The sequence below is a fragment of the Arvicola amphibius genome, chromosome 5 (assembly GCF_903992535.2).
Source record: "Arvicola amphibius chromosome 5, mArvAmp1.2, whole genome shotgun sequence".
In the NCBI taxonomy this organism is placed as follows: Eukaryota; Metazoa; Chordata; class Mammalia; order Rodentia; family Cricetidae; genus Arvicola; species Arvicola amphibius.
In genome coordinates, this window is record NC_052051.1 from 984,040 (window position 1) to 1,009,204 (window position 25,165).

The following is a 25,165-nucleotide window of genomic DNA, read 5'->3' on the forward strand; positions in this document are numbered from 1 at the left end:
GACAACAGCCCGACAGTGGGGATACCAGGACGGGAGACATAACACAAGCGATCAAGTGTGAAGACCCCAAGTGGCTAGCAGACACTCAGGCACCAACTCCACCAAGGACACTTGGTGGGAGGCCATGCATCAGCATAACCCCTGGCCCTTAAGAGCTACCCACGGAGAAGCCCCTCTGCAGGCCACTACTCATAAACTCCACACTCACCCACCGGACATCTCCTGATCAAGGCCAGGAGGATGGAAGGCAGAGGTCAAGCTACTACCTCCTCAAGAAGGATGTGGAGTCTGGATAAGAGCCCATCAACATGGCCCAGGAATGGTTATCTACCCAAGCCACAAGCTCAGAGCCAGTCCATTACCACTGTCTCTCCCACCTTCCAAGCTACCTGACCGAGCAGAGAGGCAGCCAGGGTTCTTCAGCCCCTTGTCAAGTCACCTAGGCCCAGACTATCTGGCCTGAGTGTAACCAGGCCTGTCCTGGAACTGTTGCCTCACTGAAGCCCAGGAGCACCTGGCACGTGTTTGTCCTTTATACTCAAGGGAAGGGGTCCTCTAGAATTTGCTCTAGTACCTTGACCTGGGTCTTACTCATCTTTTCCTTTGAGAGCTGTAAGTCTGGGGAACTCTGGGTTATGTTAGAACAAGGACTGACATTCGCAATCCCTCTCTTCACTGAACAAAATACCAGAGGAAGCTGTAGGTACCTAGGGCCATTTCCCACCCCAAAATGACCTGGAGCAGGCAGTTTCTCAGCCCAGAACCAACCCATTCCATCCCCTTTATACCACTGTGTATCCACGAAATCACGGTCTCTGCTCTGGAATGTACCAGCACTCGGTGTAGATCCTCCCTCCATGGTCAGACTTCCTTGGCTTTTGACCAAATGTCTATGTGCTCCCACAAATCCCATTGGCTTCTCACCCCAAGTCTCTGACCTCTGATCTCATCTACCTGTGGTTGCTCTGTCAATCACGAGCCCTGTATCTCCCTTTGTTTTCCCAGCTCAGGGATGTTCTGTGACTGGAGGATAAAGCACCTAGGAGGGGTCCCCAAACCTAAAACCTATCAGTTCTGTGAAGAACTGGAATCCCCAAGGTAAGCCAGGGCTGGAACCTTAGAGCTCAGACAGCTCAACCCCGGGAAGCAGAAGTAAATTTGACACACACAAACCACACAGAGCTTCAGGTCATGCACTGCTGGTCAAACTGAGGGTCAAGACAGGCGTGGGTTTGAGGAGACAGAGACCCAGCGGGGCTCTCTGCCACAGCACACAGCAGTCATGGAATCCTGGGAGGAATAGGCTGTCACACCAACCACTGGTAGCACATGGGTCTCAACTGCAATGTTCCACAAAGTCCACAGGGTGGAAAATGGGGCCATCTGGAGGGACAGCTGCATGCTGAGGAGACATGACCGAGTGTGCTCTGACCCTGAGCACCCTGAGCAGGCTGGGAGGAGGCCTGGCTGTTGTAGACACAAGGGTCCCCATCAACATGTTCCAAATCCTGGCAGTGGCAGCTGGCCCTCAGCCCGCCCTCCATGTTCAGGCTCCCTTGTGCCAGGCGGGAGTGGCAGATGCACTGACAATGCCCCCAGTTCCTTTACTTTAATGACTTTCCTCATTTCTGAGCTGTCCGGGACTGGCCAAGTTCAAGTCAGGTGTCCAGAGAGGGCCAGAGCCCAAGCTGCCGTGTGTGGCCAGCTGTGGAGTTTGTCCCGTGGAACTAAGGGCTGGACAGGCTGATGCAGGAAAGGCAAAGGTCACAAAGTGAGGTCCGCAGCCCATGGAATCGGGTGAGGGCGACGGTGGCAGTGCGAGCTCCAACACCTCCTTTGTCATTTCATTTCCAGCTTAGGATTCCAGGCGTTTTCTTCAAGGAAAAAAAAAGGACAGGAGCAGACCTTTCAAGTTTTAAAAGACATTTCAACAAAAGCAGATGTCTGGCTTGGCTGACATTGCACAGGACTGCAGTTCCAGGCGGGGCCAAGGCTGCAGACACAGTGCCTGGGTCCCAAGAACCTAGAGTCCAGGAAGGCTGCTCAGGGGACCCAGGAGGCAGATGACGACAGGTGCCCTGAGGCCTAAGAGGAAGCCACCCCACACCAGGCAGGCAGCACCCACTCAAGTCCTGCCTGAGCTACTGTCTTTACACTGAGGTCAAATGAGGAGGATCAGAAAGGGTAAAGTGCAAACACAGCAGTCCCAGCAGAGCTGGGGCCCAGGTGCAGCAAGGCGCCTACCAGTTCTGGTTGTCCCAGCCCTCATCAGTGGTCGTCGCTGGGGCCGGGGCCGTTTTCTTGGTGGCCCTGGCCCTGCCCTCCCCACTGGCGCCCTCCCAGCTCTCCCAGCCATCGCTGTTGCTGTTCTTGTTGTTGGATGCGGAACCTGAGCCCCAAACATCCCAGCTGTCCGAGCTCCTCCTCCCTGTTGAGACATCTGCATAGGTCCAGCTGTCACTGCTCGGGGACTTGGCCTTGGGGGGCTCAGCACTCCCGAAGGTCTCCCAGAAGCTCTGGTCTATGGTGCTGTTCTGGGAGTTGTCTCCACTGCTGTTTTGGTAGCTGTGGCCCTCTAAGGGTCTATTACAGAGAAGAACAAAATCTCAAGAAAAAGTGTCACAGAAAGACACTCACACTACCTGCACCCACCGAGCTGCCCGATCTGCTCAGGTCTCAGGGGCTCTTTGGAACAAGATTTACCACCTCACAAGCCAACCTACATTTGACCAGGGTGTGGCAAATGCCTACAACAGCTCCATGCTTTCTCCCGGGCTAGACAGGGTGCTGCCTTTTAAAGTACCTCCTAGCTACCCCTGTAGGGTCAGGATACCCTACTAAGTGAGGGACCCTTTTCTTTGAGAGCGAACTTGGCCTTGGTAAGGGTTCACCCTGATGCTAAGGGCGTGGAACTTTTAGAAGGGACCGAGTTCCTCCTGCTACCTCAACCTGCATTATCATCACCTACACTGCAGGGTATTTACTAGGGCACCGGGAAAGAGCACACAGGGGCCCCGGTGCTGAGGGTGCGAGGCCAGGCCACCAGCGACCTCGCAGGGAGCCCAAAGGACTCAGGGCCTGGGTGGGGACATGGCCTACCTGTCTGAAGTGTCTTCAGCTTTCCCAGAAAAGAAAGTAGTGACATCATGCCATCCCTTACTGCCAACTCCCTGGACCTAGAAGGGGACACGAAAAGAAGCTGAGGCCACACTCCACATAGCACCTCTGGCCGCGAAACATGAACAAAAATGGATGCTGTTCTGAGAAGGCCTGGACAAAACCTCGATGATACACGCACACATATGCACACAGGAACACAGCAGCAGCCTGGAGGACACACGCACACATATGCACACAGGAACACAGTGGCAGCCTGGAGGAGACACGCACACATATGCACACAGAAACACAGAAGTAACCTGGAGGAGACACGTACACATATGCACACAGAAACACAGAAGTAACCTGGAGGAGACACGTACACATATGCACACAGTAACACAGCAGCAACCTGGAGGAGACATGCACACGTATGCACACAGGAACACAGCAGCAGTGCTAAAGCAACATTAGCTGTTGGCTGCTTAGTTAGATATTTAGAGCATCTCTCTCAGAAGCAGTTCCTGTGGTGGGTGGGACAATGCCACACAGACAGTAAAAAGCATGGCCTTATGACAGGCGGTGGTGGCGCACACCTTTAATTCCAGCATTCAGGAGGCAGAAGCAGATGGATCTTCGTGAATTTGAGGTCAGCCAGATCTACAGAGCGAGTTCCAGAACAGCCAGAGCAACACAGAGAAACCCTGTCTGGAAAACACACACACACACACACACACACACACACACACACTCTCCACATGGTCTTCCCAATGTCACACTCAACACTTTGGAGGTGTTCAAAAGTTTCAAGCCACTACAGGCCTCGTCTTTACCACAGTGCAATGAAGGTCTTCAGGAGGTGCCCTTCATTGCCATCATGTTGGGAAATCTGATGACCGCCCCCACCCTCATTCCACCAGGCTCTGACGAGGTCACAGGACCAGCAGCAGCTAACAATGGCATTGGCACTTACCAAGGGACAGGCCAACAGCAGCAAGACAGAAAAGAAACACAGGTTAGTGGCTGGCAAGTCCCTGATAACCAAGCTGTTTCCATATTCCTCAAGCCCTCAGAAATAAGAGAGCAATGGCCACTGTCTCAGCCCAGGGACCTGTGGGGCTCCAGTGTCTGGAATATGGAAACTGGCTTTGGCCGTGCAAGTCAGCAGGGTGACCCTACCTTGGATGCCAACTGAGAGACCCCACTGGACACATCATCAAAAATCCTTCCCTCCTTCACCTGTGCAATTTAAAGGGCATTGTTAGGAGGACCAAAGCTTCAGAGTGCAGAGAGGCCTGTCACAGTAAGTTCCCCAAGTTCTGCCAGAAGCCATCTAGCTTCAGCTACATAAGGAACCTATCACTACCAAGAGAAGCCAACTGTCGTCCAGACTCCTGTTGTAAGGAAGGATGGGGCTACTGACTCCTCCCCAGGGCTAACATCCTTCTGAAGATAAGCACCACTCACTGCCCGTGGCCAGGCCACTGGGGTAAAACAGAAAGAAGAGCAAGTTCAAAGACACCCTTGGAAGCTAACTCAGGGGGAGGGGAGGGGAGGGGGGGACGACAACTAAGGAGCCCAAGGCCACCTAGACCAGAGGAAACTATAGGCAAGATTTTGCCAGTATACCCATTTCCCTCCGTACCTTCTCCTGTGCAGGCTTGAGGACATTCTCATTCAGGCTGTGGCCCAGCTCTGAAGCCTGTGGGAAGAGATGCTAAGTAAGCTTCACATGCAGCAACATTAGCTGCTGAAAAGCAAGCACAGGACGGCACACACTTTGCCAACAGAAGGGAGGGCAGTGGGATGTGAATACACACGGGGAAGTAGGCTCACACAAGTGACACCAGAATGAAGAACCAAGACATGAAGAAAGCTCCCTCGCAATGCTGGAAGCAGCTCTGGCTCTAGTCCACAAGTCGGGAGGACAGACACAGTAGATCTGCTAACTGCTAATCTTCATCCATTTCCTGAAGCTGGCACTGAACCCTCCATGGGAGCCAAGCCTATGTGTGAGGCTCAGTGGAGGGATGGAGAAAAGGTTGGGCAGAGAAGTAGCAGATGGGTACAGCCTCTCCTGGAGCTGCCACGGCACCGCTCAGGAAGCTTTGCCTTGCCTGGACCTTAACCTCAAAGCAAGGCCAGACAAAAGGCTGGAAGGGGGATAACTCATTAACATAGGAAGGTTCCTTTCCAGCAGGGTGTGATCCCAGGAGTGATCTGGTTTGGGATAATTAAACCAGGAAATGAACACTGAAGTAAGCATTCCTTCTCTCAGAGCCCACTGGGCCCAGGGAACAATTGGGCTGTGGATCTTGAGGAAGATGAGCTTCCAGCACCAGCAGGCCAGGAAGGTGACACTGGTGACCAAACACAAAGGGAGACGCAGCCAGGAGCAAAGCACATGTTTAGCAGACGTGGGGCAGCATGCACCAGTAGAAACAGGGTTTTACCGGCTCTGACTGCTGCTTGTAACCCCAAAACTTGCCCCAGTTGGCAGGAAGGCAGTTACAGAGAAAGAGCAGGTGGCAGGAGTCACATTAGCAATGCCCAGAAGTGCCAGAAAACACGCCTCTTAAACTTTAAGCAGGGTCTCACACTGCAGCCCTTTAGCCACCCTGGCTGCCTGACTGCCTGACTGCTGGAGTTTGACAGCTGTGGACCACCACCCTCTCTTATTTCCTGCATCAGAACCACAAAAATCTGCTTTGGACCCTGGCATCAATATTTCTCTGCTCCAAATTTATCACAATCCAGACCCCATGATATGCCTGAGGAGTCTGAGCAGCAGAAGTGCAGGCCACAAGGACCTAAAACCCTTCCCACCTCACCATGGAGGACACCTGACCAGAGCTCTAAGCATGACAACTATTCTTACATTCAGCTTGGAAGAAAAGTAAACCTCCAACCCGGAACTGTCACCGCTGCCACGTGAGGAAGCAGTGACACCTTTGCAGCTAAAAGCCCAAGGCTGTGCGCCGTGGCCTAGACAGCCCTTTCCATACGAGGCAGCTAAGGCACAGTGGCTTCATCGGTGGCTGCGGTAGAAGAGGAAGCCTCCTGCCCACAGCAACTGGAGGCACTGAGGTACACAGGGACACATGAGGACAGGAGGACCTTCTTCCCGAGGACCTCAGACCTGCAGCATCCAGACACTGCATACAACGGAAGACTGAAGAGTTCTAAAACAGAGAATAAATGCTTCCCCTTCTCACCTTCTGACTAGCTTGGGATCCAAATTTTGTAGCCTAAAAAGAAAAACAAAAGCCAGCGTTTTGTAGTCAAATTCAAATGTCTTGACCCTACCCATAAGGCTTTATCTATATGGAGCCCAGGTGGAGTTAGTTCCAGAACTCCCTCCCGGCAAGTACCCAGGCAGTCAGTACGACCACGGCAACAGCTCTCGGGGACCAGGTTGCTGTAGGGAGGCCTGGCTTAGCAGATGCTGTAACAAGTCCACAAACTGCTGGGGACAGGACATGTTTGGGCCCAGCAGTCACCCCTGATCCTACTTGTTCCACATGCGGGCAGCACAGTATCTATTTTATCTAACATAAAGAGCTGCTGACACTTGAGAAAAGCAGGCCTGTCTAGATGCCCAGTCCCGGCATCAGTCTTTCTAGAGATGAGAAACACCTTGTCAGCAGCCAGCAGCTTCTCCATGGCAAATGGGCTTGTTTGGATGGCTATGGGCACTACTGGTCAGGTTCCTATGGACCAGTGAGCCAATTTACCCCTATCCCTGTTCCTCCTGTACCATGGTCACACAGCCTAACCCCAGGCTCAAAGTCTACACCTTCTGGCTTTTCCTATCAGTGACTGCCAGCTCACTGCCAGAGTCAGACATGTTCCTCTCCGGGAGAGGAGCCGGACTACCTCAACACTACTTACTCTCAAGACCTACAGTTCAGGCACAGGCACTCATCAGTTGTTCACTAGGGACTGTGTCTGTCACCACCCACATGACGTCAAGCCAACCTCTGCAAGCCGTCTGTCCCTGACACAGAAACAAACATCTGCTACAATAAGGTTCCTTGGGCCATCCTGAAGTGGACAAGGCCCCACGCTTGTCTGCTAGAAGGCTGAAGAACAGTATGCAGAAGGACCCCGGGCCAGCGGTGGGCAGCATGCACCCCAGTCACTTACACCTTCCTTCGCTGCAGAAGCAAACTTGCTCGCCCCGGTGGTGAAACTGCTCCATCCCTGAGAAGGCAACAGAGAATGATGAAGTACGGCTTTTCTGGACCCAAAGCGTGCCACACTTGTGATCCACAGAAGGTACCAATGCATGCCACACTTGTGATCCACAGAAGGCACCAATACGTGCCACACTTGTGATCCACAGAAGGCACCAATGCGTGCCACACTTGTGATCCACAGAAGGCACCTAAACGCTTCTATAGCTCTGTGGCCAGCAAAGGCAGCCAGCACTGCAGCACCCACACTGCGCTTGCCAGCTGCAGCACACAGCACACATCAGTACTGTCCTCCCCGAGAGGAAGGACTCAAACACCAGCTGCAGCACATAAAAGGATGTTGGCAGAGCTGTCCTCACTTCTGTCCTTCCTGCCTCCCAGAGGGGCAGGAAGCAGTGGGCAAAGGCCTTCCTCTAAATTCAAAGTTATTTCCTCACAAATATCTTCCAACATAAATTAAATTAAAGTTACTTCCAAATAAAAACATCTCACTTAAACCACAACTGACTTTTGTTCTTCCCCCAAGTTAGTGCAGAGGAACCATGGACTTTAGGAGACATCTATATGCATTATGTTCCTTAGAAAAGGTCACCAGCAGAAGATAGGGACTCAGTTTCCAAATGGTGAGGAAGGGCCTGACATTTGGCGCACACTTTTAATCCCAGCACTTGGGAGGTAGAGACAGGTTGAACTCTGAGTTCAAGGCCAGTCTGGTCTACAAAATGAGTTCTCAAAAAAAATTAAAAGAGAAAAAGTCCTCTCAGTAACAACAGGCTTTCCGATAGAAGCCCCTTCTCTGTCCTAAAGACCCAGGGTGACAGCAGGACGGTGACCGCCACTGCCACTGCCACAGTCTGGGGGCAAAGAGAAACGTTTTAAACAAGTTTTTGGTTTTGGGGACAAAACTACATAGGCCAGGGTGGCTTCAGGCTCAAGGCAATCTTCTTGCTTCAGCTTCCCCAGTGCTAGAGCAACAGGTGTGCACTACAATTCAACTTGTTTTAAAATAATTTTTGAGCCAGGCATGGTGGCTCATGCTTGTAATCCCAGTATGCAGGAGACGATTGCAAACTTGAGACTGGCCTGGTCTACGTATGATTTCAACCAAGACCGCTACACAGAGCTGCGAGCAAGACTCTGTCTCAAAAAAAAAAAAAAAAAAAAGGTAAAAAAATCCACACATTCATGATTCATGAAACAAAAGAGGGTGTTGGCAGATGCCAGTCTTCTGTCTGTGCTGTCAGTCCAGACCCCAGTGACGCGTGCAACAGCAGCACAGATTTTCACATTCCGCCCTTCTCACAGTATTTATTCCTCTTATGTACTGTGCCTATTTATTATCATCAATATAAAAAGCCTTTCCTTTTTTTATTTTTTAGTAGTTTGCTGTTGTTTTTGTTTTTCAAACAGGGATTCTCTGTGTAGCCCTGGTTATCCTGGAACTCCACACTGCGTCCTGTGTCCTGTAACACAGGAGGTGCTCTGTAGACCAGACTAACTTTGATCTAGAGGTCTGCCTGCCTCTGCCTCCCACGTGCTGGGATTAAAGGTGTGCCTTACCACATCTGGCCTATTTCCTCCCCTTTTCACTTGCAGCATCCAGGAATGGATGTATCATCTGCTACTCAACTGCAGCCCTGACCAGCCCTTCACAGTGCTTGCATTTATGCTTACTACAGAACAACACTGCACGGAACAAAAGGAGCTCTAAAACTTGGTTTCCCTGGAAAAGCAAGCCTCAAATGCCACACCCTGAACTTCTGACCTGGCGCTTCCAAACTGCCTGGAAAGCCGACAAATGGCCCCAAACCCAAGCACCACACCTCAGTAGTGCCGGAACCTTGGGCAGCCTCTGCTCAGGGCCTCTGACTTCCTGAGTCAGCCTGCCCAGCACAGGCCAGGAGGCTGGGTCAGCCTTCCCCTGAACTTAGGACATGAACTAGAGATAAGAAGTGTACTCACAGGCTCCACAGAAAACTTGTAGGGCTTTGGGGAAATCTACCTTGGTAAATTTGAAATACATGTTTTATGATCAGTGAAAGTAAGTGGCTGAACACATTTGGGGTATGAATAAAATGCCATTTTTTAAAAGAACCATTCACTGAAGGTAAACAAGAAGGGGCCTTTAATCAGATCGAAGGGTGTGTGCCCCAGGACTACCCACTCTTCCACAAAGGGTCCTCCTTGTCTTGGCACTGGACAACCCCTTTGGCTGTGCCTGTCACAGGAGGCACACTGAAGGACCTAGGTCTCCTTACCGAGTACAAGGATGACATCGCATTGTTGAGGAAGTCGTCCTCTCTCTTCTGAGGTGGCACTGTGTTCCCAAACCCCACATAGCGATTCTCCTGAGCCCTGAGAATAAACACAGACATCACTAGCCACAGCCATGAGCTTTGCCCCTCCTCAACAGTGAGACACTGGTCACCAGGAGAGGTGCCTCCTCCCTCTCAGGACACACTGCATTCTGGGCAATGGGCACCGAAGTTATACAGATACTTCCTTCCATATGACCTGAGGTTCCCCAGCAAGACCCAATTCCGATAAGTGGGGGTTACCGGAAAGCATCATTTACGGGTCGAGCAGATTCCAGGAAGAGAATGCATCATCTTTAATACTGGGTTTTCTCCACATTCAAGGCCTCCATTCAAACCTGGACCATCTTGGGGCTTGATATAAATAGACCTCTGGATTACACACACTGTGGACACACAGGAGTGGGCCCAGCCTAGCCTAAAGGAAAGAGCCCCAACCCAATGGAGTAAACCCATGTAGAGTGGCCTGTCACGGATGCCCTCAGCTGCCTGCTTCTACCCCTGGCTTAAGAGGCCTTACCCCTGACAGGAGCCCAGGTCATCGTTCAGCCAGTCCTCAAAAGCCTTGTCCCCAGAGGGAGTCACATTCTGCGGCTGGCCAGAGGATCTGAAGTACAAAGGTAAAGGCCAGTAAGGCCTTGACAACACCAAATGGAACCACAGTCTTTGTGACAAGGACTTCCATATCATGTATGCGGTTATGATCCACAGGACGCTCAGGCACAGCTAATGGTCCAGTCTAACGGCAGCTGCTGTGAATTCTGCACCCGCCAGGGATGGCTATAAGGGTACAGAGCTGGAAGAAGACTGAAACCATCCGCAGTGCTAGGACCTTCCGATAAGTTCCGCAGGACCTGGGGGCGGAGGATGTGCTGTCATTTGTACACACAGTCCTCTCCTGTCCCTCATCCACCTTGCACCAGAGAAGGGAGACTCTTCACAGTGGAACTTGGGGTGTAACACAGGAATCTGTACCATTTGGGGGCCTAAACTATGAAATGAATAACAGCTCACAGAGGAGGGACCACATGCCAAAAAAACACAACCCACACCCACATCCTCACAGGCACTATGCACAGGGTTGTATGATACACCTGCAAGGAGAGGAACCAACCCTCCTGCAGAACAGGGCAAGATGCTACTTCTTATTTGTTAGAAGTTTGCCCTGTCTCAGAAATGTGAAAAGGCAACTTTTCACCGACTTCTAGGAATAGCTCTCAATTGAAGCTGTTTCCACAGCGGAGGAAATGAGGCTTCTACAGGAATCCTGAGCTACCACTAACGTGAGGGTGAAGCTGGGATCTGACTAGCAGGTCAGAGGAACTACCGGTGGGCAGCGGACTGCAGAATCTTAGGCTGAGGTGGGGTCCAGTTCTGTGCAGGCGAAGACTCCAGAGACCACTCTCTACCTTCCGCCAAAGTAGCCACCTAACAAGATGACACAAGACATAAGCAGTTACTATCCACTCAAGCACATCCAACCACACAAGTCAGTATCTCAGCCATGAGCCAGGGCTCACGTGACGATGAGAGGATTAGTGGGCTAATGGCCTCTACAAGAACTCATTAGTTTGACCCTCAATCTGAGGAAGGCCAGATTCTCAGAGGGTCTGCAAATGAGTTAGTCTAAGGCACTCTGATCACTGTTCCTTTACTCCCTTTAATTACAGGCCACTGGCATTACCTGTGGGCAAGAGCCTGCCCTAGCTCTAGTAGAGGTCACTTGTCCTTGTCTGTTCTTGGACAGTACATGGCCTCCCAAAGCCACTAAAGCCACATCTGGCCGCTGTGAAAGGCCCCACCTTATCCCGGAAGAGCGCTGCAGCCCTGCTGCTGTACTTGTCCTGCAGGGACCAGCTGGGCTCATAGTCCTCCTGGGCCTCCAGGAACTCTCGGAACTTAGCGTTCCCACCAGCCTTCATCTTCTCCAGTTCGATGTCCTTCCATTTGTCCATTGTAACAGAGCGCACGAAGCTAGAAACCAGACATCTGGTCTGATTACCAAGTATGAGGGGCCCCCAGTAGCCTCCCAACCCAGGATCATGTCCTGAGCTAGACACAGGCGCTTCCTATCTGGGGCAGAAGCCAGAAGAAGCTTCATGGAGGCAAGCTGGACAGGAGTGGTTATCCTGGCCGGGTTAGTGGAGTGAGGACCACCTAACAAGTGGGGAACAGCACCCTAGCACCCTTGTCCAACAGCAGTTTGGGCAGCAGGCCCCACAACATGGCGAGTAGGACAGACGCAGGCTGTGCAGGACACTGACCTGAGGTGCACCCCAAGCCCACGGTGTCTCCCAGAGCATTCCAGGCAGATCCAGATGCCGTAAGTCACGCTGACCCACTGAGGATTAAATGCACCACACTCAAAGCAAACCTGCAAAGAGGGGCCACACGCAACTCACCAGGCAGCTCAGGGCAGTGTTAGGACCCCAAAGATGCCCCCAAAAAGGTGGAAGAGCAGGCCATATGTGCAAAGACAGAACTAAAGAGCTAGCACCAATAAGCCCGACAGGCTGCTCAGGTTGGTACAGGACAAAGATGGAGGTTGCAGAAGCTGCCTAGAAACTGGCATAAAGATAAAGAACCTCTCATGAGAAAAACTGTTCAGAAAGGAGACCAAGCATCCTAGCACAACCTGAGCAGTGTGACAAAGTCCCACTCCCTTCAGCTACACAAGTGAGCACCGAGACATGAGCAGTCTCTCCGAGGAGGGACACACAACCATAGCTGCATCTGACACCAAGACTTTCACCAGCCACCCAAGCCCAGCCCGAAGGTTCACACTCACGTTGTTCTCATCTTGTGCCCTGACTTCTTTAAGTACTTTTCTGGTTCTTGGGCTGGCCATGGTGCTGCAAGGAGAAAAGCAAACCCTTACTATGCAAGAAAGAAAATGAGTTGGCGGTGCAGGACCCTTACATAGTGATGACTCCATAGGATCTGCCACAAAGCGGCTCTGATTTGACAGTGGTGGTCCTGCCTAGTACAGGAGCCACTTCACATTGGGAGAGGGAATCTCAGGCCACAACCAACTATAGTCAGGAACGTCTGCAAGCTTAAGTTCAGCCACTGTGTGCCACCAGGCAGCATAAATGATTAAAAAAAAAAAAAAAAAAAAAAAAAAAAAAAGACCTGTCATTTGGTGACAAAACTCACAAGGAGTAACCTTACAAAACACATGAAGATTGGCTGCTTAGTCTGCTCCCCCTAAAAAGGGCAGCTCACTGATAGAAGAGAGTATCCTACACTTCCTGCCTCCCTGCCAGCTCTCCAAGTCTGTGTAGAAAGCCCACAGGTTGTAACAAGGGGCAAGGAAGAATTCCTGGTAATGGTATTAGACGGTGTGTAAATAGGTCCTGTATGAGGGCATCCTGATGAGAAACGTGAGATAAGACAGCCATAGGACAATAACGACCACAGGCCACCCGCACAGGGCCTTTGGAGGGAAGAGCAATAAGGCTTACCCTTCTTTCTTTCTTTGTAACTGTCCATCCACATGTATGACTGTGTGCACACACATGGAGACCAGAGGAGAACACAGGTGGTCTTCTACAGATGTCTGTCCTATTCCTTTGGGATACTGAGCGTGGAGCTCAGCTGGAAACAAGCTCCCACAATCTTCCTAACTCCAGCCTCCAATGCTGGGGTCATAGACATGTGCAACTGTGCTTGGCTTTTATGTAGGTACTGGAGATCTGAACTCAGATCCTCATGCATACACAGAAAGAGCTCTTACCCCCTCAACTGTCTCCCTAGCCCCTATTCTTTCCTTCATAGCCGCAAGTTTCAGCAATGCTTAACTTTATATGGTGGTCCATTTAATTCAGGACTAGGAAATAAAGCATAAGGAACAGACTGTGCCAGCAACAAGGCTGGGGATAAGCTAATGCCAGTGTTACTGCACACATTTGCACTGAGGGAACTGGAGGCAGGACCTAGGTCTCTAGCTATCCCCCTTGCCAGTCCAGTCAGGTGTGGTCTCTCCAGAACTCATCTGTCCCAACGGACCTATGCTGTTTCCTCTAATTCACAGGGCATCACACCTCCAAAAAAAAAAAAAAAAAAAAAAAAAAGCTAAGCACTCCTTCTGACAGAAGTTACAGGTTTTCAGTGTTTCACCTTGCTGTTAGATTGGAAATGTTGTTCACATAAAAAAAAAAAAAAAAAAAAAAAGCCTCTGTCTCTGATCCTATATTTTATTTTCAATTTAAGTCTGAAGAAAAATGGTATTCAGTAAAGGGAATCTTGACTCAATTCTCCTGCATCTTGAAATTTTCATCTGGTCACATGACTAGGATCCCCTTCTGTCGGATGTTGGGAAATACTTGTTTTCTGTAACTTTGAAACCAAAGCCTAGTTCACTCCAGCTTCCTTCCACTGTGTTAACTACCTGTTAGGATGGCATCCGGAAACCACACACACACAAACGCAGATTCCTGCACACAGGGCTCAGGCCCTGGCGGGACTCCTTCATCAGGCACATCATTTACACCCCGGGCTTCTACTCATGTACACCCCCAGACAGTTCAGCGCCTTTGGGGAGACATTGGTAGGCCAGAGTTTACAAAGCCCTCTGCATTCTTCTGGGTTGCTACGTGAATAGCTGCCACCAAGACCAGCGGAGGTTTCAGTAGTCAATCTCAGTACTCAAAGCGCTGTGCCGGCCCTCAGGGGCTGACAACCACGCAATGGAGGCACACAAAGGCACGAAGTCAGCATCTCGTGAGACTGCTCTGAATTTCTGACTGTGTAACATAGAGCAGGACATTCACAGCTCTAGGAGAAAATGGGGGAGAGTGGATGACGTGGCTTGGACTTTGTTTTCGAGACAGGGTCTTCCTTCGTAGCCCTGGCTGTCCTGGAACTCACTATGCAGACCAGGCTGGCCTCAAACTCACAGAGATCTGCCTGCCTCTGCTTCCCATGCCTGGCTTGGTCTGGATTTAAGAAACTCTCCTGTGTGGTAAACTTTGGATACTGGTAAGTAATTACTTATCTTAAATACTGCTTAATAACATGAAAACAAGTATCTCCTCGCTTTCGCCAATCGAAATATGGCTCAAAAAAGGTTCAAGAATCCTTTTTTTAAAAAACATTTTTTTCTTGGGTGTGTGTATAATGTGTCCACAGAACATACCCAGAAGCCTAGAAGGTGGGAGGAGTTAGCTGTACCCTTCCACCATGTGAGTTCCAGGAACCAAACTCGGGTAGTAAGTCCTGGTGGCAAGTACCCTTACCTGATAATCCACCTCACACACCCCTAGGAATTCTTAATAGCAGAAATCAAAAAAAAAAAAAAAAAGACAAAATGCTCTTCCTTCAAGCAGACATACCCAGTGAATACTGAAGCAAACAAGGTTATTTCCGGACATTACTAAGCTACATGTCACACTACAGAGTGTCTGGGTCTTAAACTGGGACGTGATGAACCTTTGGGGTCACAGAGACATTTGGGAACATAGCCAGGCCCTAAGGTTACAGAATGGGTGACAAGGAGAAACACTAATCGTCTTTCCCAGAACTGCTCGAAGCACACAGAGAACCCATGTCTAAGCTATGCTCCTCGCTCTGAAGAACAGGTGATTTCAGAACATCACCTTGCCAGGGACCATAAAGCTCCATTGCTGCAAACACGGCACAGCAGAAGTAAGAAGCCTGAAACAGAGTGGATTATGTATGACTTGTGGTGCCTTCTGAGGGCAAACATCAGCACATCCTTCCAAAACCAGGTAAAACTGAGGAAAGGCTTAGAAGCCTGGTCCTTTGGGGTGGGGGGTTTGATGTTATTGGTTTGGTTTTTTTGTTTTTGTTTTGTTTTCTCCTCCTTCGGCAGAGTACTCACTTCAAAGGCCAAGCAGGAAAACGATCAACGAGCTGTGGCTAGGGAGTCTGGCTTCCCGGCACCCCTGGACAGAATCGAAGTGACGAGCAGCGGCCCTTTCCCGGGCAACCGGGCTGTGCAGAACCGGTCTACGCCCGAGAGCGATGAGGGACCACGGAGAAGAGTGGTCCTAGGCTGGAGAGTGGCAAGCTCAGAGGCCGAGGGGTCTGGACGGCCGCAGCGAGGAGGTCCAACCGCGCAATGGGGCGGCCGCTGGGGATCGAAGAGGGCAGCCACACACAGGGACCCTGCAGTTTGGGGTTCGAGGAACAGAAACGTCACGGGTCGGGGCACTGGAGAGTCCGGGGCCGGGAAACTGGGGAATGGGAGGCAGGGGGCGCGGGAGGAACCGAGAGCCGTGGAGTCGGGGCTGGAGGCTGGGGGTGTCGGACAGCCCGGGCATTAGGAGATCAGGGCCTAGGGCCGCAGTATCGAGGGTTAGAGGACCAGGAACCGGGTAACCTGAGAACCGGAAGGTCAAGGAACTGAGGGTCCGCGAGTCGCGGGAGTCCCGGCCGCGAGCTCACCTGCTGCTCTCAGGGGGTCGGGTCCGGCCCAGATGCCAAGCTGGACTGGGCGCTCAGAGTTCCCCCACCAGCCGCCAGCAGCTTCCGGCTACGTCGCGCTTCGAAAGGACTCCTGGGAGGCCTGCGAGGGGCGACTTCCGCCTCAGTGCGCGAGCCCAGCAGCGCGGCTCTCTTCCTGTCTGTGCAGACCTAGGGCTGCGCGCCGAGTTTGCAGGGGCGACCGGGCGTGGGCGGTGCCGCATGGCAACGCAGAGCTGATGGGTCCGGGAAGCAGTCATTGCAGCCGGGATTCTGGGGAATCCATGGTGCCGTGCGACCAAGGCTGCACCGGAGCAAGAAACTCCCACGGTCACTGCTCGACCAACTGCCCTGGTCAAATCACTGGAGTTAATTGCTGATGGTTTTTTGTTTTGTGTTTACTTTGGGCCTCTCTGTGCCACGTACTCCTTCCTCACCGGCTGCTTGACTTTCTGTTTTTGTTTAGTTTTTCGGGATAGGGTTTTTCTATAACCTTGGTTATCAGCGTGGCTTCGAACTCAGATCCGACTGCCTTTGCCTCCCGAGGGCTGGGATTTAAAGGCGTGCGCCACCACCTCCCGGCTCGTTTGACATTCAGAATGACCAAAAGTTAATGTTTTTATTGAGGTCAAACCAAACCTACCTGCGCCGAAATGTACCGTGAGGCGTTTTGTCAAATACATTCGGTTGATACCACCATCAGTGATAATGCATCCCTTCTTCCGTCCACCGTTGGAGTTTCCTTCACAGGTTCAGAAGTTTGTATAAATAGAATAACAAAAAATGTAGTCTTAGATGACTTACCCACAGCCTGATTTTGTGGCTTAAGACAGGCTCTCACACTGTAGCCCAGTTTAGCCTGGAACTCGAGGTAAGCCTCTGCCTCCTGAGTTCTGAAATTACGGGCATGATGTTTTTGTTTTCTTGAGACAGCCTCTCACTATGTAGACCAGGATGATCCTGAGCTCAAAGATAATCTGCCCTCTGCAGGCTCATCCAATGGCCAAATACAGAGGACAGGAAGCTCATTAAGACCAAAATTAAGCCAGATATGACTCAACCTTCCACCTCCTAGACACACACCCACCATTACCATGTGCAGCCCAGAGCATAAAATATTGGTGGTTGGAATCTTGGGTAAGGGTCTTGGGACTCCTCTCTTCCTATGAGCGTATGTTAATGGCTTCACCACCATCACCATTTACCACAGACCCAGCAATCATTGGGCTGCTCTGCTTATGTTATTGATCTGGTTGAGGGCCACAGTCTTCTGTAGGCCACCATGGTGGTTCTCCTTCATAACTGTGATGATCATTGTCATGCCCAGATGCCACTGCCACATAATTAATAGGGAAGTAGGTAGGGCCTTGAGCGCAGACCCTCACGGATGTGGGCCAGCACAGTCCAGGGGGTCCGGTGGCCCCCAGCAAGGGTAGCAGGGTCAGCCGAGGAAACATCTAGAGTTACACAGGGCCGGTGAAGTGTGTTGAAGTACAGTTTGCACATGTAAGCTTGTGCGTGTATGTCCTTGTTCATACATATATACGTGTATGCGTGTGTGTACCTGGTGTGTGGATCACTGGTTTTTTTACTCATGTGTAATGTGTGAGTACTACATGTCTGGGTTCTCACCTCCAGGCTATAGGCCTCTGGTTTACCACACCTGATCTGCACAGAGACAACAGTTACAGTTACGTGTTACGTTGGGGGCAGAGGCCTACTCAGGGTCACTCTAAATCAGACTATGCTATATATGTATTGCATATATATATAGGTTGTATTGCAACCCAGAACCTAACATGCCGTGGTTAACCCCTAGCATGCCGGGGTTCTGTAGGTGCAGGCCTGGGCTGCTCCCGGGAAGAGGCTGAAATGCTGCTTGGCAGGCAAGAGCAAGCAGACCTGACCTATAGGTGGGCCAGAGTACCCTGGCCAGTGTAGGTTGTGATTCTCAGGCTATACCCATCCTGATCAAGTCATCTATTCCTGCTTGTGTTTGCTAGTTTTGTGTCAGATTGACATAAATTAGTCATTTGAGAGGAGATAGCCTCAATGGTAAAAACGCCTCTAGGGCAGTGATTCTCAGCCTTTCTGATGCCGCGACCCTTTAATACAGTTCCTCATGCTATGGTGACTTCCAACCATAAAATTGTCTTGTTGCTATTTCATAACTGTAATTTTGCTTCTGTTAGGAACTGTAATGTAAATATCTGATCTGCAGCCCTAAAGGGGTCACAACCTGCAGCTTGAGAACCTATGCTCTAGAGGATCAGTCTGTAATCAGGCAAGCCTGTAGATCGTTTTCTTAATTAGTGATTGATGTGGAAGGGCCCAGGCCGTTGCGAGTGGTACTAACCTGGGCTGTGGTCCTGGATCCTATAAGAAGCAGGCTGAGCAAGCTATGAGGAGCAAGCCAGTGAATAGGCTTCCTTCATGGGCTCCGCATCGGCTCCTGGTCCCACATTCCTGCCCCGATTTTCTTCAGTGATGTGGAAGCTGAGCCAAGTGAACCCTTTCCTCCACAGCAACAGTAACCCTGACTAAAATACTGCTCCAGGAAGTGCCAGGGCTTGTATCAAACAGCTCAGATGTGAGAGCCCTCCGGTGTGAAGGTCACCCTGAAAACATTCCCATAGTGGGCTCCTCATCTCTGACCTGGGGTGTTTCCCCACCAGCAGTCAGTAAGCATGTAGCCCTGACTGGCCTCCAGGGGGCAGGTCAGCCCATTTGGGCTCCTCTTCCATAGTCTCCTGAGAGTCTATGGAAGAAAATGTTGCCATGGAAGGTCTAGATGGTTCTGGCAGGCCAAACAGGGTTGGGATGCAAAGAGTGAATTCAAGGAGGACTGGGAAGGCTCTTGCCTTGCGGAATAACTGAAGTAAACTGACAAATACACTCCTGGTGAACAGATGCCATAGTCAGGAGTCTGCTTGGCCTGAGCTGGGGCCATTTCAGCCAGAGAGCAGAGCTAATCCCTCCAAGGCAGACCTACTGAGGAATTCAGAGTTCACAAAATTAAAATAGTGGGCAAAATCCTGAGTCCTGGACCTGTTATTTATCCCCAACTGCAAGTGTACCGTACAGCTAACATACTATAGGCTGTAGGCCACTGCCCGCTCCTGTTCAGCATTGGGAACCCAGCGTCGAACCACACTTACATCCTCTGTAGTGCACTCAGAAGGCCCAAGGCATATGGCACCTTTCTCCAGAGAACAGACACCAGACCTTGGCCAACCAACCAAGAAGTGAGAGCAGAAGCACCCCCTCCTCCAACGACAAGCAGGGCTGTCAACTGAGGCTTCTCTCCAGCTGACAACATGCCTCTGCATCATACCCTCCTTCTGGGAGCCTCCTATACCCCCTTGAAATTCAGCTTGTTCCCAGTGCCCCGTGTCGTTGTACTTATTTGTCATAGCTTCCCTCTTCTGGGTGTCGCAAAGCTCCTCTCTTTGTATGTGCTGAGCTGAGCTGTGCCACCTCCCAGTGAAGATTTTACTTTTTTTTTAAGTGAGACTTGAGGCTAGGCAGCCGGTATTAGCAGTTGTACACCCACTGAAGCCTTTGTTTTTCGGGGGGGGGGGTGGTTGTTGCTGTTTTTGGTGTGTGCGTGTGTGTGTGCATGGGTGCACGTGCTTCTGTTGATTGTGTGCTCCCTCCATATTCTTCCTGAATCAGGAGAGAAGAATGTGAGCTGGTTCATGTCCACCCAGATAAGGTTGCTGCAGTGTTGAGCGGCCATGATGGAGAAGGGCCTGGTGGTATCCAGTCTGCCAGCTCCTTACCACACGCTTCAGTGTTCAGGAGGTCCCAGGGTTGAGACAGAGGAAACTAGAGGAATGTCAGAGCAGGCAACACTTGTCAACACTGCAAGGTCAAGAAGCCATGTGACTTTCGGAAGTGCAACTGTCCTTAGACTGTAGTCTTTGGCCACCCTTCCATCCTAACCCTTAAGGAACTTGCAGCTGTGTTGAATCACATTTGGTCACCTGGTCACCGTAGCTAAGAATATGCCAGGACTGGCCAGCTCCTCAGATTGCAGGCTTGTTGGTTAAGATCTCAGGATCTCAGGTCAGGACCTAAATGCTTCCTGAGCCTTAGCCTCCAATTCCTATCTTAAATGAGAGTCCTTCCTTCCTTCCTTCCTTCCTTCCTTCCTTCCTTCCTTCTTCTTTCTTTCTTTCTTTCTTTCTTTCTTTCTTTCTTTCTTTCTTTCTTTCTTTCTTTCTTTTGGTGTTTTGAGACAAGGTTTCTCTGTGTAGCTTTGGTGCTTGTCCTGTAGACCAGGATGGCCTCAAATTCACAGAGATCCGCCTGCCTATGCTGGGATTAAAAGCGTGCACCACCACCACCCAGCTGAGAGTCTTTCTTGATCTAGTTGCTAGAAACAGAAACCCAACCTTAAATGGTGGACACAACAAAGAAAATGTACTAATTCAGATGAAAGCTAATCCCTGGAGAGCAGACCATCCACGACCTCAGTGAAGAGCTGCCTCCGTGTTCCTGGTTAATCAGGTACACTTTCCCTGAATGGTGGGGGTGTTTTTAATTCTTTGTGTCCCCAGATCCAGTAAGGCTACAGCCTTCTAGAGGAAAACACTGATGACAGACTAGTGGGACTTTGTTGGGTTTTTCTGTTCTCTACAGGGTCTTAGACCGGGCTGTCCCCCTTCAGATCCAACCATGGAAGAGCATTGCTAGATTCTAGCAGCTAGAGGTTTGTAGATCTAGATATGGTGACAGTGTATACACATATGGACTATCCCGAATGTGTACGGGAGTCTCAGTGTGAGAGCCCAGGGATGCTATTAAAGGCCTCTGAATCCCTCTGTCCCTGAGTCTACTGCCTGGGAGGAGGGATGGCTGAGGTATGGTAACTGCACCTTGCCCTGTCAAGGAGATGAGAGAGAAACAGGGTTTTGGATCTCTGTTGAAGGCAGGGGAAGCTTGCTGGAGGCCAGAAGGCCCAGGAAGACTAGTGGATGGTATCATTGGAGCCATGACTTCAGACTTGATTATATCCATACCTAGTTACGCAATACCAAACCCAGGAGCCTGGAGCTGGCTTGCAGAGGGAATACAGGACTGGTGTGAGATCTGTGAAGGGGTAGAGGCCCCACAGGAGGGGACCCTGGAAGAGACCCCAGGGACTCTGTGGAGTTAGAGGGTAGAGGAGTTGGTGCCCACAGGGAAGCTGAGAAAGGAGTCAGTGGGGACTTGCGATAGTCAGCGGTAGACTAAACCTACCCCAAGACCAACAGGACCGTGGGTAGAGGTCAGGCTATAAGAGGTCCACACAAGAACATCCAACCAATGCCAGCATGACACCCACAGTGGTGCTGATCCACTCCAGGCCTGTAAGCTGACAGGCCCAGACAAGTGAGTTCTGTCCCTAAGGCAAGGTATGGGCTATGCACCTCCCTTTGGGGTATGGCTAGGATGGCCTCCGCACCTCCTTGCTACTCTCCTAGTCCCACCTTCCAGGGCCTTGGGATGTTCTCCTTAGCACAGAGTGCAGCCTGTGTCCAACTCTGGAATTCAAGAGACCTGGCATCAAATCTTCCCTCTGTCATCTGCAGGCTCCAGGCAAGTCACTTAGGATGAAGCTGCAGTTTCCTCACTGACAAGTGGAAGAAGATACAACACTAACCCACAAGGGCTTTTATGACATTAAAGAAGTTGTCAGGATGGCAGGGACTGCGGGGACCACTACTATTGTTGTTGTAGGAGTGGGGACTTCCCAAAGTGGGGTACCCTGCAGAAGGAGGCAAAACAAAGGGCCTGGGAAGAGTACCCTGTGTTTTGTGTGGCAAAATTTATGTATGGTCCATAGTGAAAAATGACCATGCTGTGATTTTGAAGCTGAGTTGCTGGCTGGACATTTCTATATCCTCCTGGGTGCTCTCTGCTATGATTTAATGATAAAGTCCCCTCTAGAATTCATGCTGGGCCTGAAACCACAGTGCAAAAGCTTTTAAGGTGTGGTCACAGAGAGATGAGTGAATTAGAAGACTGACCTGAGAAATGGGATAGCATTTCTGTAAAAGGGCTCCAAGTTGAAAGGTTTGCTTGTCCTGCCGTCTGCACCCAGGCAAGACTTCCACAAGGGTCCTGCTGGAAGCACAGTGGCCATACCAGACACCAACTCTAATGAAGCTAGATATTGAACTTCAGGCTTGCTGAACTGTAAAGAATAAGTTTCTGTTCTTTATAAACTAGCTCGGGTCTTTTGCTCAAACATTGGTTTTTGTCAACATTTGGGGATCACGTTGTGGTCTCCACCATGAGAGACAGAGCAATGGAGAGGAACAGAAGGGAGGGAATACATATAGGATGCATTGAAGGGGAACAGCTGCTACCCCGGGAGAGGGCAGAGGGATCCAATGAGGCCTGCAGCTGGCTTTTGATCTCCGGGTTTGTTTAATGAAGCTCATGTTTGAAAGCTTGGGAGAAAAGCATCAGCCTCGCCTGCCTCTGCTCTGCTCTACTTTTTGACCCATGAGTTTCTGAGACCAAAGATGAGTTCCCAAGACATCCTGGTAGATCTCTGGCCTTGGGCTCCTATGGAGAGGGCTTCAGAAACCCAGGTACACGGCTACAGGAAAAGTCTCCTCCCTCATGCTATTATACTTCAAGCATGGGCCCTTCTTCTGCTGCAGAGAGTCTCAGCCTCCTAGAAACTGCTTGACTTTTCCTAAGGATACATGGGCAAGCGCCAATTAACTCCAGTTAAAGCACCAACTACAGACCAAAGGAACTATTCCATCCAAGTCTAGCTTAATTAGCAAGTGATTACTTACAGAAGTGTAAGTGAAAGGGCTGCTTGCAGGACCAGGGTGATGCAAATGCAGCTACATCACACACATACAAAAAAAAAGCCCTCTTCAACATGGCAACTCACGCATGAGTGCTGCACCCAGAGAGTTCACTGCACCGGTTGCAGACGGCTTCATGGGAGAGTCTCCTCAACCCAGCAGCTGTTGCTTGTGTTGCCTTGGGACCTGAAAGCATTCTGAGCTTCTTGGGCGTGAAAAGTGGCATGTGCTTCTCTCTTCACTCCAGGAGACAATGTTTCAGTCCAGAGGAAGTGGGTCCCAGGCTTACGGCTTCCTCTGTAGCTGATCATGCTGCCTGATGAGTGAGCTCTCAGAGGGACTGGTATGGTGACTTATCTTACTCCGGTATGGTGACCACAGTCAGTCAGGGCATGGGCTCCACTCTACACAGTGGTCTCAACACTCGTGCTTGAAGGTCTCTCTCCGCCTTGGTACGCAGGGAGGCCCAAGCCTGCTGCTCACCACTCAGCCTCAACAAGACTCTGTGAGAGCAAATGTGTATGGTAAGACTCAGCCTATCAGGTTTCGTTATTGCCACTTTCTCCTCCTCCTTTCAGCTGTGATCCCCCCTCAAACAGCTTCCTCTGCTGAAATGAGGATCAGACTACCCGCTCCAAGGATCAAGCAAACCAGATAAGAAGACAACTCTCTGTTGGTTCCTGGAAAGCCAGCCCAACTTACCCAAGCTGTATTAGTCAAGATACTCTAGACTCTAGGGCAATGGTTCTCAATCTTCCTGATGCTGCGACCCTTTAATTCCCTTTAATACAGGTCCTTATGTTATGGTGACCCTCTCAACCATAAAGTTATTTCATTGCTACTTCATAACTGTAATTTTTCTACTGTTATGAATTGTAATGTAAATATCTGATATGTAGGATATCTGATATATGACCCCAAAGGAGTTGCAACCCATAGGTTGAGAACCAGAGCTCTGGAGTCTCATATATATATATATATATCATACATATACATTCTGTCAGTTCTTTTCCTATTATATATTATATATGTATGTGTATGTAAATAGATATAGATATATGATTTTACTTAGATTTATTAGAGTAATTTACAGGATGTGGTCCTGCTAGTCCAACAAAGGATGCTTTACCAAGAGAAAGTCTAAGAATCCAGTAATTGTTCAGTCCACAAGGCTGTCTCAACTGGTCTTCAGTATGCATGGAATTCCACAGAAGTAGGCTCTAACGCCAGTGAAGGGATAGGCTTTCAAAAAATGAGAGTGAGGACTATCATGTAGAGAGGGGAGAAAGAGAGAGAGAGAGAGAGAGAGAGAGAGAGAGAGAGAGAGAGAGAGAGAGAGAGAGATTCCTTCTTCTGGGTCCTTTATATAGGCTGCCAGCAAAAAGCATGGCCCAGACTAAAGGTGGATCTTCACACCACAAAAGATCCAAGTTAAAAATGGTGTTTTCTGCTGGGTGTTGGTGGCGCACGCCTTTAATCCCAGCACTCAGGAGGCAGAGGCAGGCGGATCTTTTGTAAGTTTGAGGTCAACCTGGTCTACAAGAGCTAGTTCCAGGACAGGCCCCAAAGCTAGAGAGAAACCCTGTCTTGGGAAAAAAATGGTGTCTTCCCATTTCAAAGTATTTAATTAAGAAAAAAAATATTTCTTAGGTATGCCAGCTGCTTGAATTTGAGTTAATTCTAGGCGCAGTCAAATTGTCAACCAAGAATAACCACCAGAGCTGGGTGATGGTGGCGCACGCCTTTAATCCCAGCACTCGTGAGGCAGAGCCCGGCGGATCTCTGTGAGTTCGAGACCAGCCTGGTCTACAGAGCTAGTTCCAGGACAGGCTCCAAAGCCACAGAGAAACCCTGTCTCGAAAAACCAAAAATAAATAAATAAATAAATAACCACCAGAAGTTCCCTCCATGTCAACAATCATATCTCTTTGTCATGCTTAATTTCCAAATGAAGACAATAACCAGTTCATAAGTAGACCTAACATGATAAAACTATCCTACATACAATTGCAAACACATTATATATTTAACCGGGTCATAATTATGTCTAACATGATAAAACTATCCTGCGTATAACCGCAAATGCGTTATCAATTTTAGAACAGGTGGCGATGTCCCTTGAGAGACGTTCTTTGCCATTCATAAGAAAGGCAGTCACAATGCAACAAGACAAGCTGGTCTATAAAGACAGAGTTAGACACAGGGAGTAGAGGGGGGCCTGGAGGGAGATGATACCGAGCATGTGCCTGGGTTTGTCATAAAGTCACACTATGAGGTGGATGAGATGCATGGATATTTGGTGTCTAAACTCTGCCTG

General features: G+C 50.1%; 1 protein-coding gene across 2 annotated transcripts; it reads right to left on the bottom strand.

Annotated features, from left to right (window-relative positions):
• Window positions 1-1,183: 1,183 nt before the first annotated feature.
• On the bottom strand, window positions 1,184-16,151 carry Arfgap1 (ADP ribosylation factor GTPase activating protein 1). 2 transcript variants are annotated; one of them, XM_038331208.2, is made up of 14 exons: window positions 16,019-16,151; window positions 15,453-15,739; window positions 12,399-12,462; window positions 11,875-11,984; window positions 11,413-11,584; window positions 10,938-11,038; window positions 10,131-10,217; window positions 9,554-9,650; window positions 7,246-7,302; window positions 6,315-6,347; window positions 4,745-4,801; window positions 4,279-4,338; window positions 3,100-3,176; window positions 1,184-2,583 (listed from the first exon to the last, which is right to left on the bottom strand). In XM_038331208.2, the coding sequence occupies exons 3-14, from the start codon at window positions 12,456-12,458 to the stop codon at window positions 2,241-2,243; spliced, it is 1,254 nt and encodes a 417-aa protein (XP_038187136.1). In that variant the 5' UTR covers window positions 12,459-12,462; window positions 15,453-15,739; window positions 16,019-16,151; the 3' UTR covers window positions 1,184-2,240. The 2 variants fall into 2 exon arrangements, with proteins under 2 accessions (XP_038187136.1, XP_038187137.1); XM_038331209.2 differs by lacking the exon at window positions 11,875-11,984.
• Between the last annotated feature and the right edge of the window lie 9,014 nt (window positions 16,152-25,165).

Excerpts from the sequence above, each read along its gene's own strand:
- Arfgap1 (XM_038331208.2), bottom strand. The coding sequence starts at position 12,458 with ATGGCCAGCCCAAGAACCAGAAAAGTACTTAAAGAAGTCAGGGCACAA. Across the intron at positions 11,585-11,874 it reads GGGCTTGGGGTGCACCTCAG|CTTCGTGCGCTCTGTTACAA; the intron begins GTCAGTGTCCTG and ends TCTGGTTTCTAG. Across the intron at positions 10,218-10,937 it reads CTGCAGTCCGCTGCCCACCG|ATCCTCTGGCCAGCCGCAGA; the intron begins GTAGTTCCTCTG and ends TTTGTACTTCAG.